Consider the following 18,928-nt stretch of genomic DNA (forward strand, 5'->3'; position numbering starts at 1 on the left):
TAACTTAACAAGTTTTCTTAATATACTCATATCAATGAAAAGTATGAACATTTTTTCTTAGCATAGTTTTTTGTACAAAATAATTAATTTAGAAAACAATTTTTATCAGTTAGCCGCTCGCCTCAAATCTCAATCTACACAGGTGACACGACTACACGTCGTGCAGCATCCGCGATTCCGCGGGAACGAATATTTCCGGCCGCTTCACTTGACAAGTCTTCATTTATCTTGCGAGACGATCACAAGTCATTTTAAATACTACTATAAACAAGATCTTATGATTAAGATCGGAGGTAATACTGAATTACTCTTTATGTGTATAATTTAAACTTTTGGAGATTAAATTATACCTGAAGCGACTGTTTCTGTACGTCTTTTTTTCTAGGCAAAATGATATGGCAGCGCAGATTCATCGCCTGGGCCGAGGTGCATGATAAAAAACATTAATTGATGGAAATTCTTCAGCACCGTTCGTATATATAAGGGCATGAGAAATTGCTCCTCTCCGGCCCAAATGCTCAGTCCTCCTCAAAACTGTTATCCGGCCCACATAAATTTCCCACAAATTTTGTCTTATTTTTTCTACTCGCAACCCATAAATTAGAGGGACTCACCACATATTTTCATTGTTATACAACTGCAATAGTAATATCCAGCATGACCTAACAACTTTAGAAGCAACTATACGGTGAAGGAATCTATCTGCAGAAGTCGTCGAATCCCATGTATTCATTTTGCCGAATCTTTTCAATCATGTCTGATATCCCAACTCCACCTATAATCACAAACAGCTGTACTCTGCTAACCCACTGGCCGTTTCTGCATAAGAAGGAGCAGCACCAATCTAGTTCTTTTTCACTCTTAGTAATATATAATTATCAGAATATAATTGAGCATGCACTAGGTTAACTCTTTAATAAATACACGAACCAGCAGATTCCAAAAGCTTGGCGGTCTCCTGCAACTTCACAAACAAGAAAAACAGTAATTCAGTCCAGGGACGGTTGACTTCCCCTAAACCTGGGACTAGCGAAATGCAGCAACCTAATCAGAACGGTAACTTCCAAGGAAAAGGATTCACTTGAGTGAAGGCGTGGTCAGATGTGAACCTTTTTTACTCTGGTTTCCTGTTTCCATGCATCAGCACCCTTGAATGCCTTGATCGAGGTACCTGAAGGCGCCCAGATAGAATAGGAAGCATATGGATGTTGCCAAGTGAGGATATATTGAGTTAAAGCGAGTAACTAAACAGTAAACATCTGTCTGAACATTAATTACCTATGAAGATAATGATAAGAAGAACAGTGATCATCCAATTCGCAAATACAACACTCAAAGAGACTCCTACACTAATCCCCAGCATGATTATGGGCAACATAAGCAGTACAAGATTGTAGTCAATTAAGGGTATATCAAACGTAGGATGCCTCAGCTTCAAGTTGAAGTAAACAGCGGAGATGCCAGCCCCCGTGATCATACCTGCAACATCATTTTCTGGTAAGTATATTCATCGTAATGCCCAACTCATGTCACCAAGATGTAGATTGAATCTTACATTTTGAAATGGCGGTTGCTGATTTTGGATCAAACCCAATGACCAGCATTAACATCGGAACAAATATGCCGCCGCCGACAACGCCGCCGACGCTCCCAAATGCTCCTCCCAAGGATCCAATCAACGTCCCAACAATAATTGGCCATCCAAATTTCATTTCCTGCATATTTAAGTGAGTAATCAAAGTTGACCTTAAAAGACACGACTTAGTAGCAGCAACATGCTTTCTATTACATGAGTCGTTAACCTTGAGGTTTTAGAGTGAGCTTGAGAGAAAACATGTCACGAGCTTAATGATAGCTATCTACTGAAACACAGCCTTCGTCCCGATAAAGATGAGGCGTCCTTAAAGGGGTGAGGAAGAAAAACAAAGATCAACCTACTACCAAAAGGAAAGGTGATACCCCGCTGATTCATGTTAGGAAGTTTCTTTGATAGGACGGGGAGGTACAAGGAACTTACCGGCCAGACGTGTTCATAACCAGAACGACGAGGGATCCATAAGAAATCCATGGCTTTGACCAGAAAAGTAGAGAATGGGTCTGCTTGGTTTGCACCAGATTTGTCGCTTGGGACTCTTGCTTGAGCCGAAACAATAACTAAAGCTAGCAACAGAGGGAGAAAGACAGTGATGGACATGTTTTTGCAGACTTGCCAGTCTGTTCTGGTCAGCCATATTGAGGAGTGAGTGAGAGAACCAGTTATGCTCTTACTTCTTCTATATAATAATTAGGGTTAAAGTGCACCCAACACTCCCATGTATTTAGTCAGGTGCACCTAGTGGCCTGAAGTAATCTGTAGTGTAAATTTGCCCTCAAAGTAATTAAATTGGTGCACTGGTATCCCATGCTAACAGATCTGTTAGTTTGACCGTTAAATTGATGAGTCAGCACAAGTTTGACTAGAAAATCTGACGTGGCATGTCTAATAAGCAGGTGATGTGGAATTTTTTTGGGGTTAAAGTGCATCCAGCACCCCCAAGTATTTTTTCAGGTGCACCCAGTGGCCTAAAGTAATTTATGGTACAATTTTGCCTTCAAAGTAATTAAAATGGTGCACCGGTATCCTATGCTAACAGATCTCTACTTTGACTGTGAAATTGATGAGTCAGCACGAGTTTGACCAAAATAATCTGACCTGGCATGTCTAATAAGCAGGTGATGTAGAATTTTTTTCGTCTGCCACTGCTTTGTTTTCTCTGTTCAGTAAATGCTCTCTTCGGCTCTTGGAATTTTTTTCAGAGTAAGAAATTTTTTCAGAGATACTCCTCTAATCTTATTTATAGGGTGGAGAGAAAAGATATTTTTTGGTCCTATTTATAAAGCACTGAGAGAAATTTTTTGTATGAATGTACAAATTTACCCCTCATTTATTATTATATTGACTTTGTTTATATGAGGTATAATGTATATTAAATAGTAATAAAGTTGGAAAGTCATTAAAATTTAAATGAGAGTTAATGAAATTTAGGATTTTCCTTGGTCTGTGTGAGACATACTGGAAGTGCGTTATAAATAAGACTAGAGGAGTAATATTCAGACAAAACAATGGAATTAACAAGAAAAGCCATGTCACCTGCTTATTAGACATGCTAGGTCAGATTATTTTAGTCAAACTTGTGCTAACTTATCAATTTCACAGTCAAAGTAACAGATTTGTTAGCATGGGATATCGGTGCACCATTTTAATTACTTTGAGGGGAAAATTGCACCATAAATTACTTTAGGCCACTGGGTGCACCTGGAAAAATACTTGGAGGTGCTAGATGCACCTTAACCCCGAAAAAATTCCACATCACCTTCTTATTAGACATGCCACGTCAGATTTTCTGGTCAAATTTGTGCTGACTCATCAATTTAATGGTCAAACTAACAGATCTGTTAGCATGGGATACCGGTGCACTGATTTAATTACTTTGAGGGCAAATTTGCACCATAAATTACTTCAGGCCACTGGGTGCACTTGGCTAAATACATGGGGGTGCTGGGTGCACCTTAACCCTAATAATTATATATATAATGATGGTTATGTATCAAAGAAAATGCGATGCTCATTGAAACTGAAGTGGACTCATGTAAATACCGAGCGTAGAATTAGCCAGGAATAAAATCCAGTGAACTTGTAACTTATAATCTCATGCAGTTCGTGTATGATTAAAAAAGAATTATAGGAACAAGGATGACCAGTTAGTTTTGTCTAAACAAGGCAGAAGCAAGTGATTGGAGGCCGTTCGTTTCGAGGATAGCTTTCCACGTCAGTATATGATCTGAGCTTCGGAGTCCCATCAAAGCTAGCACCAGTCTGTGGGGAAAATTGAAGGAGCTCACTACTGTCACTAATGCGTTTTCTGACCTCTGCTCTGGCTTTTGGGTACATATGTGCAGGTGGGCGCACGTCATCAAGTCGGACCACTCCATTGATCAGTCCCATCCGTGTCCCCTGATTCAGGTGCATACATTTGCATGTATACATATATATATATATTCACACACACACATATCCTCTCATGGATCCATGCTCACATCAGCAGCAAATACCAACAGAATACATATAAGAGCATTATACACGCGCAAGCACGCGCGCACATCCTATCAGGTATCAGCATACATATACCGACCCTTCATCACTAGGACGAAATCGCTTTTGTTTAGTCAAAGGTATCCGTTGTTAGTAATGACAAATCACCTTGCGCCCTAGAATTTCCGAAAAGAAATTGGTGTGGCCCACTTCATTCAAATTTTATCATTTATCTCTGAATCAGTAGCCAAGGTACTAAAACCCCACAAATTAATAGGCTTGAGAGAGCAGTAAAGACTAAGGATAGTGATAGTTAAATTAATTTAATTAGAATATGTAAAAATATTTATTGTTTTTATAAAAACAATATATAATCCAAAGCAAAATCTTAGATAGGTGCGTCGAGTGTTCAAGTGTATAAAATCAGTCTCATTTATACGTTTCAGCCACCTATTTCAGTGTCTCATTTATACGTGTCAACCTCCTCTTTCACGTGTGATGGGGGTTGATAGGACACAACTTTCGCTTTTCTTTTGTCTTTTTTGTCTTCCTTATTTTCTTTCATTTTCCCGAGCGTTTAACAGGCATCATCATTCATGATTCAACAGTCGTCTCAGAATCATATCTCCTCAGCGGCTGAAATTCTCAGAAGATCGTGCATTTAAAATTAAAAATAAATGTGAATTGCTTTCAAACAAATTTTGAATATTTTTTTGTGTGATTTTCTGGACCTACCTCATTGCAATTAGAGGATTTAGAACTAATCTGAATTGAGTCATTACCAGCTCTGCCACAGTTTTTATTCTCTCTCCTTTCTTCTGCTTTTATCCGATAATCTTCTTCCTTCTCAATTTCTTGTCTTTTGCATAAAAAAGTGATCCAAATAATCCGCCCAGTTCAATGGGCTACCCGACTTCTCATTGGGTCAAAATCCCCCGTGTTGTTGCCATCAGTTAGACCCAAATTTTTGTTTTTAAAAAAAAAACCTGAGTCTTTGGTTTCGGGTCAATCCTACGGATCTGGTCTAGTTTTCCTTTTTCTAACCAACGCGAGCATCTACTGGGAGAATTACCATACCACTTTAGTCAAAGTCAACTCTATCAAAATTTTTGTCCTTTCCCTGTTTTGTTTTCACTGGCCTTTGCATTTTTCCCACTGCTTGTCTGCATAGCGAAGCATGTCGAGCCGCAGGAACGGGTATTTCCCACTGCTTCACTTCACAAGTCTTTATTTATTTTAAGAAATGGTCACAAGCAATCTTGAATATTAAATTCCTTTTCATCATTTTATGCGTATAATTCAAACTTCTGGCAATTAATTGTACTTAGAGCGATTGTTTCGGTACATGGCATTTTTGTTTTTGCAAAATGAAATGGCTGCGCAGATTCATCAACTGGGCCAAGGCCCAAGGTATATAAAAAACAATTTTTCTTACCATCATAATAAAAAGCAGTAGGTGATGGAAATGCTTCAGCCCCGTCGTATAAACGGGGGCATGGGATATCGAACCTGTCCGGGCCGAATGCGTTCAGTCCACCCCAACACTATTATCCGGCCCAAATAAATTTCCTACAAATTTTGTCTTATTTTTTCTGCCCATTTAAGTCTTACTGCCGAATTCACTCCTAACCCATAAATTAGAGGACTCGCTACATATGTTCATTGCCATGCATTAAAAAAAAAAAAAGAAGACATTCAACTGCAAGAATCATATTCAACGTGGCCTTTAGAACTTTAGATGCAACGATGCGGTGAAGGAATCTATCTGCAGAAGTCGTCAAATCCCATGTATTCATTCTGCTGAATCTTTTCAATCATGTCTGATACACCAACTCCACCTATAATCACAAACAAAGAACCATAAAACCACAAAACGCACCGAAAGGCCAATCAGTCAAAAATAATAAATCAAAAACAAAAACAATAATACACAGCCTAACTTCTTGCAGGACACTTACCCAATGCAATTGCGCTAACAAATACGGTGAAGGCCACAACAAAGATAATCAGAGACGCCCTTCCGAATAATCTAACCAGCTTATCAATGACATATTGCCCTAAATACGCTGAAATGGCTGCCACAGTGGTCAGATACAGAGCTGCAAAACAAAACACCAAATCATTATCTCATGTTACTTTGATTTCTGAACCAAAACAAAGGAATAAAAAAGCAGAAACCGATGAATATTACGCCACAATTTACCATAAGGAACAGGAAAACGGTTCAAGAGGTAATACTGCACAACAGATATAGATGCTGAGAATGCCATTCCTAACGTAGCCGTGGCACTGGCTACCTGCAGCGCCATTTTTCGACATGAATAACTTAACACGCTTTGTGAATTCCCACGTAATGTCCTTAACATATACAAAAAGAAGGCAAACTTACCTGAGGAGCGATTCCTAGTTCCATAAATAAGGGACCCATGACAAATCCACTACCTACGCCGAGAAGGCCAGCGATAATTCCGGCGGACAGAGCGCAAACAATGGCCAGAATCAGATGGTGCAATGGCAAACGAGTGCCTTCTTCTCCTTTGGAAGGAATAGCTCTCCATCCCTGATAGAGGCCTATTGCTTGGTACAGATACACTCCAAACGAAACCGGTACCTGCAAAATATCACAAAATTAAAGCGATGGTTCTTCATTTTAAGCCATACCTTGGACATGCATATAGTTTTCTTACCTGGAAAAAGTTTACTATCCAGAACGTGACTGAACAGGTAGCTGTGTAAGTCTGTGAGAAGCATGTTTGACTGTTAGTTTCAGAGAATGTTCAAAGGAAAGAGGGGAGGATGTAGGGAAAGCCGAAAGTGACCTTGGCAATCTGCAGGATAACGTATGAGAGCCAGACGAAGCAAAGAAGTCCGAATTCTTTCCAATAAATGTTGCCAATAATGGAAACCTGAATCAATCAATAGTTTGATCAAGTAAACAAGGGTCAGGATTTAATTAAAAGAAAAAGACAGATTATGATGAGAGATGTTAAGTCAAACATGATCGCTTATAGTTTGCAAACCTGAGTTTTTTTAGTGTCCTTTTGAGGCCCTGCAGGAAGCAAGCTGTACCCTGCTAACCCGTTAGCCGTTTCTGCATAAAAGACAGAAAGCGCCAATCTAGTTTTTTCTCTCTCTGTCATATATAAATATAAAGATACTATTGAGCGTGCACAAAATTAACCCTTTAAGAAATACACGAACCAGAAGACTCGAAAAGCTTGGCGCTCTCCTGCTATTAAAAAAGGAAAAGAAAAAGAAAAAAAAGTATTAACTCTATATTTAACTCAGTCTAGGGATGGTTGACTTTCTCCAGGCAAAAGGATTCACATGCATGAATGCCTGGTTAGATATATGAACCTGTTTTACTTTGGTTTCCATTTTCCAGGTGTCAGCACCCTTGAAGAATGCCTTGATTGAGGTACCTGTAGGGGCCCGGATAGAAAATGAAGCATATGGATGAAGCAAATAACTAAACAGTAAAGACCTATTTGAACATTTCATTACCTATAAAGATAAGGATCAGAAGAACAGTGATCATCCAATTCGCAAATACAACACTGAAATAGACTCCTGTAGTAATCCCCAGCATGATTATGGGCAACATAAGCAGCACAATATTATAGTCAATTAAGGGTATATCAAACGTAGGATTCTTCAGCTTCAGGTTGAAGTAAACAGTCGAGATGCCTGCCCCCGTGATCATACCTGCAAGACCATTTTCTAAGTATATCTATCGTAATGCCCTGTCATGTCACAAAGATATATGTAGATTGAATCTTACATTTTGAAATGGCGGTTGCTGATTTTGGATCAAACCCAATGACCAGCATCAACATCGGAACAAAGAAACCGCCGCCGCCAACACCGCCGACGCTCCCGAATGCTCCTCCTAAGGATGCAATGAACGTCCCAGCAATGATTGGCCACCCAAATTTCATTTCCTACATATTTAATAGTTACAACGCAAGAGTAATAATCAAAGCTGGGAAATCATTGGAACAGAAACATTTAGGACCTTAAAAGATCACACAACTTAGTAGCAACATGCTTCCTATTACATGAGTCGAAACGTTGAGGTTTCAGAGCGCGCTTGAGAGAAAATACAACTTTTAACACGACAGAGATGAGGCATCATCGTCATTTTAGAGAAGTTTCTTTGATAGCAAGGAGAGATGAGAAACTTACCGGCCAGACATGTTGATAACCAGATCGAGCAGGGTCCCATAAGAAATCTATGGCTTTGACCAGATAAGTAGAGAATGAATCTGTTTGGTTCGAACCATGTGTCTCGCTTGGGACTCTTGCTGCTTGAGCCGAAACAATAACTAGAGCAAGGAACAAAGGGAATAAGACAACCATGGACATATTTTGCCAGACTTGCCAATCTGTTCCGATTGGAGCCATTGAGGTCGGAGTGAGTGAGAACCAGTCGCTGCTCTTGCTCTTTCTTATATAGAGGCAAGGTTTTTCCCATGAAGATCTAATCAGCATCAATCCCGATTCCCGAATCATCATTTTATTATATAAAATTATACCCAACTCCTGGGGTTAAAAACATTTTAAAAAAAAAAAAAACAGGTCAAGAATTAACAGTAATTGTGCAGGATCACGTGACTCATATTTTATATTATAATAATAATAACATAAGGACGATTGAAATTAGAGTGTGGATGCATATGAATACTATACGTAGAATTACAAACAAGGATCACAATGATTAATTAGTCCCATGATTCACGTGCATGTCTTTTTAATTATAACTTCAATCTGTAAATATACAAATATATATACATATATAAATAGAAATTAGGTGCAGCCAACATTATTCGCATATCAGCAGCAAATACGAACATAATACATACAAAAGCATTATATATATGTATATATATATCCTATCAGCATACACGTACGTTTATAAGATCCTAAAATGCCTATCCAAACTATATTCCTATCAACACATCATCGCTGGGACGATCGAAATCGATCGCACCAAAGAGATTATTTTTAATTAGCTAGCTTTGATGAAAACCATCCATGACTGATGCACACCAGCAACAAGCCACAGGCTTCAAGGGATTTCATTTCAGAGAGGGAAGATTAGAAGTTCATTTTGTCCATCTGATCGATCAATGACGTGGGAAAATACATCTTCTCCACTCTATGAATCCAACGGCTCTAAGTTATTTGCTTCATTCAGATTTTATCATTTTATCTGAACCAGTTGCAATGTAGAATTATCTTCGGTCAACTCTATCATTCTTTTTGTGCTTTCCCTATTTTGTTTTTACCAGCCCTTACATTACATCCTCCCGAAAACGTAGATCTTGTAAGGTTTTTTACCCAATAACCTCTCTTCTTGAATCACGAAATCTTTTGTGATTGGTCCACATTGTTTTTCTTTTTTAAAAAGAAAAGGTTGGCCTGTCTTTTTCCAATCAAATTCAACCCGATGCTATGGGTTCCCCCTTCTCCAATCAGATCTGCCGCCTCCTCTATCATTTTCTACTCCTTTCCTTTGCTTTATCATTTTAAAAATCTTTCTTTCGTTTTTGTTTGTTCGTAGGGCTGCTTAATTAGTGGGAGGTGATGATATATGCTAGCGTAGTATTTTTATGTAAAAGTGTCATGAATCCATATTATTAGACGACAGTTCTGTTTAGATCCTCAAAAGCTTATCCTTCATTTGGAATTTTTTATTTTTATTTTTTATAGTGTTTCATGACTTCACTCGTTCATTGTATGCTTATGGATTTTCAGACCATTAGGGGGCGCCACCTTGCCCTGATATGACATCTAGCTACTTCTACACCAAGTTGTTTTTTCTTCTTAGCCCAACTTCCATGCCAAGTGGTTGAAAAGGTACATTTTCAGTCTTATATATTTTATAAGGTTGTCTAATGTCACTATTAATTAAAATTGTGAGCAACATCATACATACGATCTGAGGTCATAAAATTAAGTACAGACGCTGAAATGGTAGTATTAGTTTCAGGTTTGCACAGTATCAGTTGAATGACTTGAACATCCAAAAACAGCACAGCTTTGCAATACTAAAATTTAAAGAAATGAATAATGCTTTGTAAACAAATTAAATTAGTTATTGTATAGACAATTGGGATATTATTAGCTTTTGAAAAGAACAAGGTTGGTTGTAGAAAAGCTGTCCTAATCCTAACAGTGAACATAAAATGTGTTGATATAATCGATCATTTACGTTCAGACCGAGCTCACCTCTCACGTGCACTGCACATGGACACTCTAGCTCTCGATGATAATTCAAACACGTATATTATTTTTTTTTTTTGTTGCCACACATAGATATTTTCTTATTAAAAATTATATTTGAGGCACTGATCGAGTATTAGACATGAAAGTACATTTCTCAATAAGAAATTCAAATCTTGGTTTGTTTTATTGCAAACTCACGAGGGAACAGTCATTTTTATTAAATTTAAAGGTTTATTAATATTTTTCAAAGTAGGTTTTTTCCATAAAACAATTAATTAACAATTTTTATCAGTTAGCTGTTCGGATCAATCCGCGTAACTCGAAGTATCTTGGCCTGCAGGAACGAATATTTTCCAACCGCTTCACTTAACAAATCTTTTGTTTATTTTAAGAAATGATCACAAGCAATTTTGAATATCAAATTCTTCTTTATGATTATAAATTAAACTTTTGGTTATTAAATTATACTTGAAGCGACTTTTTCTGCACGATCGCGTGTTTTTTTTTTTTGGCCCCCTTGGATTGGAAAGCTACTTTGGTGAAAATGATATTGGAAGCTCAGAGTCATCAACTTGGCCAAGGAGCATAATATATACTACATCCGATCCTTCATATAAGAGTTAGTTGACTAATTTGAATAGATTAAAATTAGTTATTTGTAATAAATACATATTGTCTTTTCTAAAATATTTTTGCTAATCAAGTATATTGGATCATCGAATTACCATTATTATAAGACTACCTTAGAAAAAAAAATGAATGAATATGAGAAACAAAATGAATTAAAGTCTTATATTTAGGATCAAAATAAAAATAAAACAAGATCTTATATTAAGCACCAGAGGTAGTACATACTATTAATATATAGTCTTACAAGCTCCTAAAACTTTGATGTTGATTATATTACTTGGACACACAAATACACGAACTGTTTTTTTTCCTCCGTCTGCAATATTATCGACAAGCCCTCTATAATATTACATTCGATTCTTAATATAACAATTAGTTTGATTTTAAATCTGGTATTAAATATAAGATGATAATTTACTTCATCTCTTAATTATATTTATTTATTTTTCTTAAAATAGTCTTTATAATAGTTACATGTGTTAAATATTTCATTAAATGGTAATTCTAGCTAATAATATATATTGTTAGTAAAGATATTCTAAAAAAACAACACCTATTTATTATTAATGACAAACTTAACTAATTTTTTTAATATACTCAAATTAATTAACTAATTCTTGTATTGAGTACCGGAAGTAGTATTATAAGTTGTAGTATACTCTGGTGACAGAAATCAAGACGTGGGCTGCAAAGGATTGGGAAGTGAAAGTGGAATGGTGCAACCGCGAAGTGAACCAAGCGGCAGATTGTCTTACTAAACGAGCGCTAGGAGCAGCTGAAGGCATTACGTGTTTCAGTTCCCCCTCCGGATTTTCTTACTGCTTTTTTAGCTTCTGATTTAGACGCTTCGTAGCTTTGTAATGTCCTCTCCCCAATCAAAAAAAAAAAAATATAGACAAATTAGACAACAAGGATTCTATCCATGAAAGTTGAAAAAGAGTTTTAAAAGACTTATTATCATTTTTGGAATTATTATTTATATCGTGCATATGACGTGACAATGGAAAAATATCTAGTTTAAAAAGAAGGGAAAGTTCTGATCAAAAGTGTTTGAGTAGTTTATTAATCAAATGAACCTGATGCAATGCACTTTTAACGAGTTCAATTAACTTCTTCTCAGTTATGTGTAACAATTTTCAAAATAAACTAACTTCTTTTCAGTTGTGTGTAACAATTTTCAGAATAAACATCAGTGCACATATTATACATGGTAAAAAAAGAGTTGTGTCCACTAAAAATGAATTAAATAAGTTATTACACCTTCTCAAATTCATGTCCCTTTAGCTCCTAAAAAGCTACCTTTAATCAATTTTTCTTAAATAATCTACTTGAAATTAAAAATTAAACAATCTCTTGGCACGGTTAAAGCACATATTCATCAACTTGGCCAAAGAGCATACTTTACATACTGTCTTACAGGCCCCTAAAATTTCAGTGTTGATGATGACATTACTTGGATAAACACATGCAAAGTTTTCTTTTTCTGTCTACAACATTATAGACAGGCCGTTTAATCATTATACCATTACATTCAAGTTGTGAAATACAGACAAATTAGACAACGAGGATTCTATCCATAAACTTTTAAAAAGCTTTGCTACCATTTTTTGAATTATTATTTATATTGTGCATGTCATCAAAAGAGCGAGATATTTAGTTTAAAAAATTCTACTTGGAATTAAAAATTAAACAACGTCCTGTCGCGGTCAACATACTCAGACAGTTCATCAACTTGGCCAAGGAGCACACTACATAGTCTTACGATGGCCCCTAAAACTTCAGTGTCGATGAAATTACTTTGGAATTTGGATAAACACATACTTTTTTTTTTCCTGTCACAGCATATAAATCTTTATAACATTACACTCAAGTTGTAAAGTAAAGACAAATTAGACAACGAGGATTCTATCCATAACATAGTTTAGAAAAGATTAAATGCAACTTTTTGAATTATTATAATCATATTGGTGCACGACATCACAAGGGAAAAATATCTAGTTAATTGAGAAAAATCTACTTGGAATTCAGAATTAAAGAACCTTGTCGCTGTTAACACAGACAGTTTTGGTCTGCACAGCATTCTTTTGAACTCGATCAAGAATCTGCAGTGTTTATCTTCCCAGCATTTTTATATCAACAACATCGATCACCAACCAAAGTTAAATGAATAAACAACCCCATTAATTAATCCCTTGAAAAGTGCATGTGTTGTAATCAGCCTGTCCCTATGCATGCTGCAAAAGCCGCCACGATGGTAAGATACACAGCTGCAAAACGCAACAAAACCAGTTACATATATTACTTTACGGTTTTGAGCCAAAATAAAACAAACGAATAAAAAACAGTAATTGATGGGAATTCTCAGGCGTCTGTCGGGGGCATGAGATATCTGGCACCAGACATCATCAATTTCGAGTTTCAACATGTTCTGAACTTGTCCGGCGCAAACGCGTTCGGTCCATCCCTTCAGTGTTTTCCGGCCCTAATAAATTCCCTACAAATTTTGTCTTATTTTCTACCTATTTAAGTCTAGTCCTGTTTTCCTGATCATTAAGGCCGTGTTCGGATTAGTTTTTTAAAATTTTTTATCTCAACTTATATGAAAACAAACTTTTTATGCGCTTTCAAGGGTTCTCAAATTCCCCCCAAGTCTAATCCTGTGTCCTAGTTCACTCTTTAGGAACAAAAAACGAGGACGTTTCAGGCTGCGCGTGTGATCGTACCCGCAGGATCACTCACCGGACGAGGCCATGCCTAGTTCAGACAGACATTATGGGCAAATGATTTGGTTTTACATAACATTACACCGGATATATGATTTTACATGATGCATTATTCATATGCTACTTCCGCTTTAATATAAGAACTAGTTGACTAATTTGAGTATATTAAAAAAATTAGTTAAATTAATTATTTGTAATAAATAAGTGTTGTCTTTTATAAAATATTCTTGCTAATCAAGTGTATTGGCTAGAATTACTATTATTACAAAAATTACTTTGAAAAAAAGATAAATATGAAAGAGAAAGTGGATTGAAGTCTTATATTTAGAAAAAAAATAAAAATCAAACGAAATTTTATATTAAAAATTGGAAGTAGTATATACAGTACACAAATAATACCGCCCCAAAACACAACATCATGTTCAAATTTTATCAAACTTGGGACAATCACATTTTAGAATATAACATCATTGTCATATATCTTAGCCCAGTAAACAAATCCTTGATGCAGGAAGATTGCGAAGAGCAACCGTATGGCATATATAGGCCTTAAATCGGAGCCTGTAGCTACTTGCAGAAGTCCTCAAATCCCATGTATTCGTTACGCTGAATCTTTTGAACCATGTCTGACACACCAACTCCACCTGAAAACCACCAAAGCATCAAAAGGCCGACGAAAGAAAGCTCAGAAAACCCCGCAAGAAACAAAAGTGCAATAATAATACTGCACTATATATTCTAACTTTAATTTTAATTTGCAAGACACTGACCCAATGCAAATGCACTGACAAATACTGTAAAGGCCAGGACAAATATAATCAGAGACGCCCTTCCAAATCTTGTAACCAGCCTGTCAATGATATCCTGCCCTATGTATGCAGCGATTGTTGCCACAAAGGTCAGATACAAAGCTGCAAAAAACACAACGTGAAATTGCGTATTACTTTTACAGTCTTGAACCAAAACGGGCGAATAGTGAATAAAAAAAGGATGATCGATGAGTAGTTTTCATAGTTTACCGTAAGGAACAGGAAAACGGTTCAGGAGGTAATATTCTACAGTAGAGATAGATGCTGAGTATGTCATTCCAAGTGTGGCTGTGGCACTTGCCACCTGCACAAGTTTTCAACATATATACAAGACTATATATACACCGGGAGTTCCCATTAGATTTCCTTTATTATATTCCTTCAATTTTAACGTCCAAGTTCCTTTAGTTCATGAGAATTAAATACTCACTTGAGGGGCGATTCCCAGTTCCAGAAACAAAGGACCCATGACAAATCCACTGCCTATACCGAGAAGGCCGCCGATAAGTCCAGCTAAGGTGGCACAGAAACTAGAGAGAATCAGATAGTGCAATGGCCAATTTGTGCCCTGATCTCCTTTGGAAGGAATGGTTCTCCATCCCTGATGAAGCCCTATTGCTTGGTACAGATGCACTCCTAGAGAAGCCGGTACCTTCAACAGGTCAGAGAAAAGTGATTTACTATCTGCTTTTTAAGCCACGGCTCATATATGTGCATGCATATGCTACCTGTAATAGATTTACTATCCAAAACGTGGTTGAACATGTACTTGTGTATGTCTGTTGAAGAATATGTTTGAGTGGTTAGTTCGAGAAAATGCTCAAAGTACGTAAAAGGAAGGAGAATGCAAGGAGAGACGTAGTCCGGTTTCCATGGTAATTTCATATATATTTCAATAGAAACATATTTTTTATGATTTATTTCAATATAATTATCTGCTAGATTACTCGGGCGTCACCGTATGAGAATATCTAGTCCCCTTTGGCAGCCATTCTTCCTTAAAAATCGGGAATTTAGATTTGTAAGACTTTAATTATATACACATGTCAAAACTTATTCTCACGTCCCTATCATTTCATTGTCCTTGTTTTACAAGAATCTGTCCATAGTCATTATTATTTCAGTCCGCTTATTGTTTATGAACCTTCCTATTTTATCCCATTCCTATTATTCTTTATGAATCATCCTATTTTATCCCACTCCTATCTTTTCCAGCAACCAAACAGATGAGAAAGTCACCTTAATAATCTGCAGAAAAAAGTATGCGAGCCAGACGAAGGAGATATATCCCAGCTCTTTCCAATATATGTTGCCAAGAATCGGACCCTGATGAATCAGCATAGTTCCGTTCAAGTAAACAAGGATGGTCAAGAAATGTGTGTGTGTGTGTGTGTGTGTGTGTGTGTGAGTGAGAGAGAGAATTAGATTGTTAAGTCAAACATGATTTGCACATAATTCGCAAACCTGGGGTAGTCTGTTGTCTTTTTGAGATTTTGCGGGAAGAGAGTTGTATTCTGGCTCCTCATCACAATCCGTCCCTGGATGAAAAGACAAACCGAACTTTGGTTTCAGTAACATATAAATATATTTGGGGATTTACTTGGTTAACCCTTTCATGAAAATAATACTAAATCCACAAACCATCAGGAGATTTCAGAAGCGTGGCGGTCTCCTGCAATTTTAAATAAAAAAGATTTATTTATTTAAGCACGGATGGAAGACTTTAATAAGTCTGAATTGAATGAATTTGGGGATGGCTTCTCTCATTGAGACTACATTATGTAACAGCATTAGCATAGCCCAGTAAATGCATAGAAAGAAATGCGATCGAGGAGAATAAGAGGAAAACAAAACAAATAAAAAAGTAGTGTTAAAGCAGATTCATGTGTCTGCGCTTATAATGAGTATAAATTAAAACAAGAAATAACCGGGGTGGAAAAATACATACATGGGTTCAATAAATTGATTATATTGAATATGCGTGAAAATTTTTGAAAATATGAGAGCATAATGTAAAGATCTTGCGCTACCTACTTAGGAACTTTCCAAAACTAGCAACCTGTTTCGTTAAGGTTTCCGTTTTCCAGGTGTGAATACCCTTGAAGAATGCCTTAATTGAGGTTCCTGTAAATCCAACAATAAAAATGAACCATCGAGTAGTTGAAGTGATTAATTGAGAAAACCTAATTGAACATTCATATTTAAAAACGAACATCGAGTAGTTGAAGTGATTAATTGAAAAACTAATGAACATTCATAATTACTACCTATGAAGACAATGATTAGAAGCACAGTGATCATCCAGTCAGCAAACACAACGCCAAACTACTCCAATGGTAATCCCCAGCATGATCATGGGCATCATAAGCATCACCATATTATAGTCAATTGGGTATATCCAATGTAGGATGCTTCAGTTTCAGGTTGAAGTAAACGGTTGAGATGGCCGCACCTGTGATCATACCTACAAAATCATGGTTATAGAAAGGATTTAGATCGTCACATGAGGAAGTCGAGATCAAAAAAAGATGCAAATAGTATAAAGTTTCCATAGATATTGAGGGAGCAGGAGTTCATAACCCATGTCGCTTTGGGCTTCAAATGCTCCAAGCCTGCTCGAGTTTGAAGTTTATTTTGCGATCCTATGTTATTCCTCTTGATCGTATTCTGGGTTGTCGTTAAAGATTTTGTTAATTAACAAGGTTTGTGATTTAGATGTTTTAATATATATATATAGATTATATATATATATATATATATAACATGACCTTTTTTCATTATCATGCTAACCTCTCTATTCTATCTAATACTAGCTCTGTCCTTAATATAAAATTAGTTGACTAATTTAAAATAAATTAAAAAAATTAATTAAGTTAATTATTTGTAATAAATATGTATTATCTTTCTTAAAATATCTTTATTAATCAAGTATATTGGCTATATCTATTATTAATATAGGGGTTAAATTGGAAAAATAATAAATGAATATGAGAGATAAAGTGAATTGGAGTTTTATATCTAAGATCAAAATAAAAATTAAATGAACTCTTATATTATTAAGGACCGGAGGTTAGTATTATTATGTAAATCTTTTGAAAGCATCATGTGTTTTTTTATGACTATGATATGCTCCACTTGAATTTTTTTTCCATGATAATTAACTTTAAGCCGACATCTTTTTGAATTTATAAATGATAATTACATTTTGAAATGGCAGTTGCAGATTTTGCGTCAAACCCAATAATGAGGATTAACATGGGAACAAAGATGCCGCCGCCACCAACACCCCCGACGCTCCCAAATGCTGCTCCCAAGGATCCAATCACCGTCCCAGCAACGATACGCCATCCAAATTTCATTTCCTGCATTTTATAGTCAGAACACAAAAGGGACAGTTAGTTAAACTCCAGTTTCATCATTCCCGTATTAGCTTAGCTAAGAGCCAAAACCTTGTTAATGGTTTGATAGCTCGATCTTTAGGAAGGCGGTTGCAAGATCAAGTCCCAAAGTGGATGGCATAAAAGATGTGTGTGTTAGATCGATCTCTTCCCCGTGCGAAAGGTGGGGGTGTGTAAGCAGGGGGGGGGGACTTAGCTAGGAAATCGTTGGAACGACAGCACGTTTAGTTAGTTAATTCTGACCAGGGAGATCATAATGCTAATATGCTTTCTATTACATGTTCTGTGCTTTGAAGTTTTAGGGTGAGTTTGATATGTGTCGGAAAAGAGAAACATGCGGAGCTATAGGGAGGGGATATAATTTGAGGGAACTTACGGCCAGACATGTTGATAACCAGATTGGCCAGCTCTCCATAAGCCATCCATGGCTTTGACGATGTAACTAGAAAATGATGAGTCTGTTTCGATCGACCAGACATGTCGGTTGGGATTTTTCTCTCTGAGCTGAGGCTATTACTAAAGCTGCAAATGAACCCAACACAATCATGGGCGCGGCAATGTTTCTCTTTCTCATGACTCGCCAGTCTGCGCCTAGTCTTGCCATTGAGAAGTGAGAATCACTCGTTATGCCATATGCACGTATATATAATCAAATTTATGAAGAAAAAAAAGGTTATTATTTCAATAGTATAAAAATTATAAAATAAAATAAAGGCGACGATAACCAATATCGTAAAATCTGCAGAAGCTAGTTATACGCAGGTTGCTCTTGTACATTTTCTCGCTATATTTTCCAGTAGAAATGTATTTTCAATGCACGCGGACTTGAGAGGGAAACAAGTATACTAGCTAGCTAGTCTACGAATTAAAGAAGCCTCTTTTATATAATGAACAACTGGAGACCGAAGCGTTTCGGGCTTTCAGCCTTTCATGCGATAAGTCCCCAGCATCCTTTACCCGTACGATGAAAGTTGTTCTCTTTTTTTATCATGAAAAAAAGAGGTTGTCTCCTTTTTTTAACTAATATTTATTTATTATAAATTAATTATTTAACTCTCGTATTAATAA

The 18,928-nt window shown here is 36.5% G+C and overlaps 2 protein-coding genes and 1 pseudogene across 5 annotated transcripts; all 3 read right to left on the minus strand.

Annotated features, from left to right (window-relative positions):
* Positions 1 to 1,097: 1,097 nt before the first annotated feature.
* LOC114757384 (sulfite exporter TauE/SafE family protein 3-like) lies at positions 1,098 to 2,194 on the minus strand. Its single transcript, XM_028946417.1, has 4 exons — positions 2,018 to 2,194; positions 1,556 to 1,715; positions 1,279 to 1,479; positions 1,098 to 1,171 (listed from the first exon to the last, which is right to left on the minus strand). The coding sequence occupies exons 1-4, from the start codon at positions 2,192 to 2,194 to the stop codon at positions 1,098 to 1,100; spliced, it is 612 nt and encodes a 203-aa protein (XP_028802250.1).
* Positions 2,195 to 5,483: 3,289 nt separating this feature from the next.
* On the minus strand, positions 5,484 to 8,471 carry LOC114757383 (sulfite exporter TauE/SafE family protein 3-like). Of its 4 annotated transcripts, none has more exons than XM_028946416.1 (12): positions 8,258 to 8,471; positions 7,854 to 8,013; positions 7,577 to 7,777; positions 7,430 to 7,494; positions 7,274 to 7,301; positions 7,093 to 7,163; positions 6,892 to 6,978; positions 6,760 to 6,810; positions 6,462 to 6,683; positions 6,276 to 6,369; positions 6,031 to 6,171; positions 5,484 to 5,910 (listed from the first exon to the last, which is right to left on the minus strand). In XM_028946416.1, exons 1-12 carry the CDS (start codon positions 8,435 to 8,437, stop codon positions 5,834 to 5,836), a joined length of 1,377 nt encoding a protein of 458 aa, XP_028802249.1. In that variant the 5' UTR covers positions 8,438 to 8,471; the 3' UTR covers positions 5,484 to 5,833. The 4 variants fall into 4 exon arrangements, with proteins under 4 accessions (XP_028802249.1, XP_028802247.1, XP_028802248.1 ...); XM_028946414.1 differs by having other exon boundaries at positions 6,013 to 6,171; XM_028946415.1 differs by having other exon boundaries at positions 7,274 to 7,304.
* A 5,749-nt stretch (positions 8,472 to 14,220) lies between these two features.
* LOC114757386 (sulfite exporter TauE/SafE family protein 3-like) lies at positions 14,221 to 18,286 on the minus strand (annotated as a pseudogene).
* Between the last annotated feature and the right edge of the window lie 642 nt (positions 18,287 to 18,928).

This window comes from Neltuma alba, unplaced genomic scaffold, assembly GCF_004799145.2.
Source record: "Neltuma alba isolate B1F8T4 unplaced genomic scaffold, ASM479914v2 tig00010593_pilon, whole genome shotgun sequence".
Taxonomy (NCBI): domain Eukaryota; kingdom Viridiplantae; phylum Streptophyta; class Magnoliopsida; order Fabales; family Fabaceae; genus Neltuma; species Neltuma alba.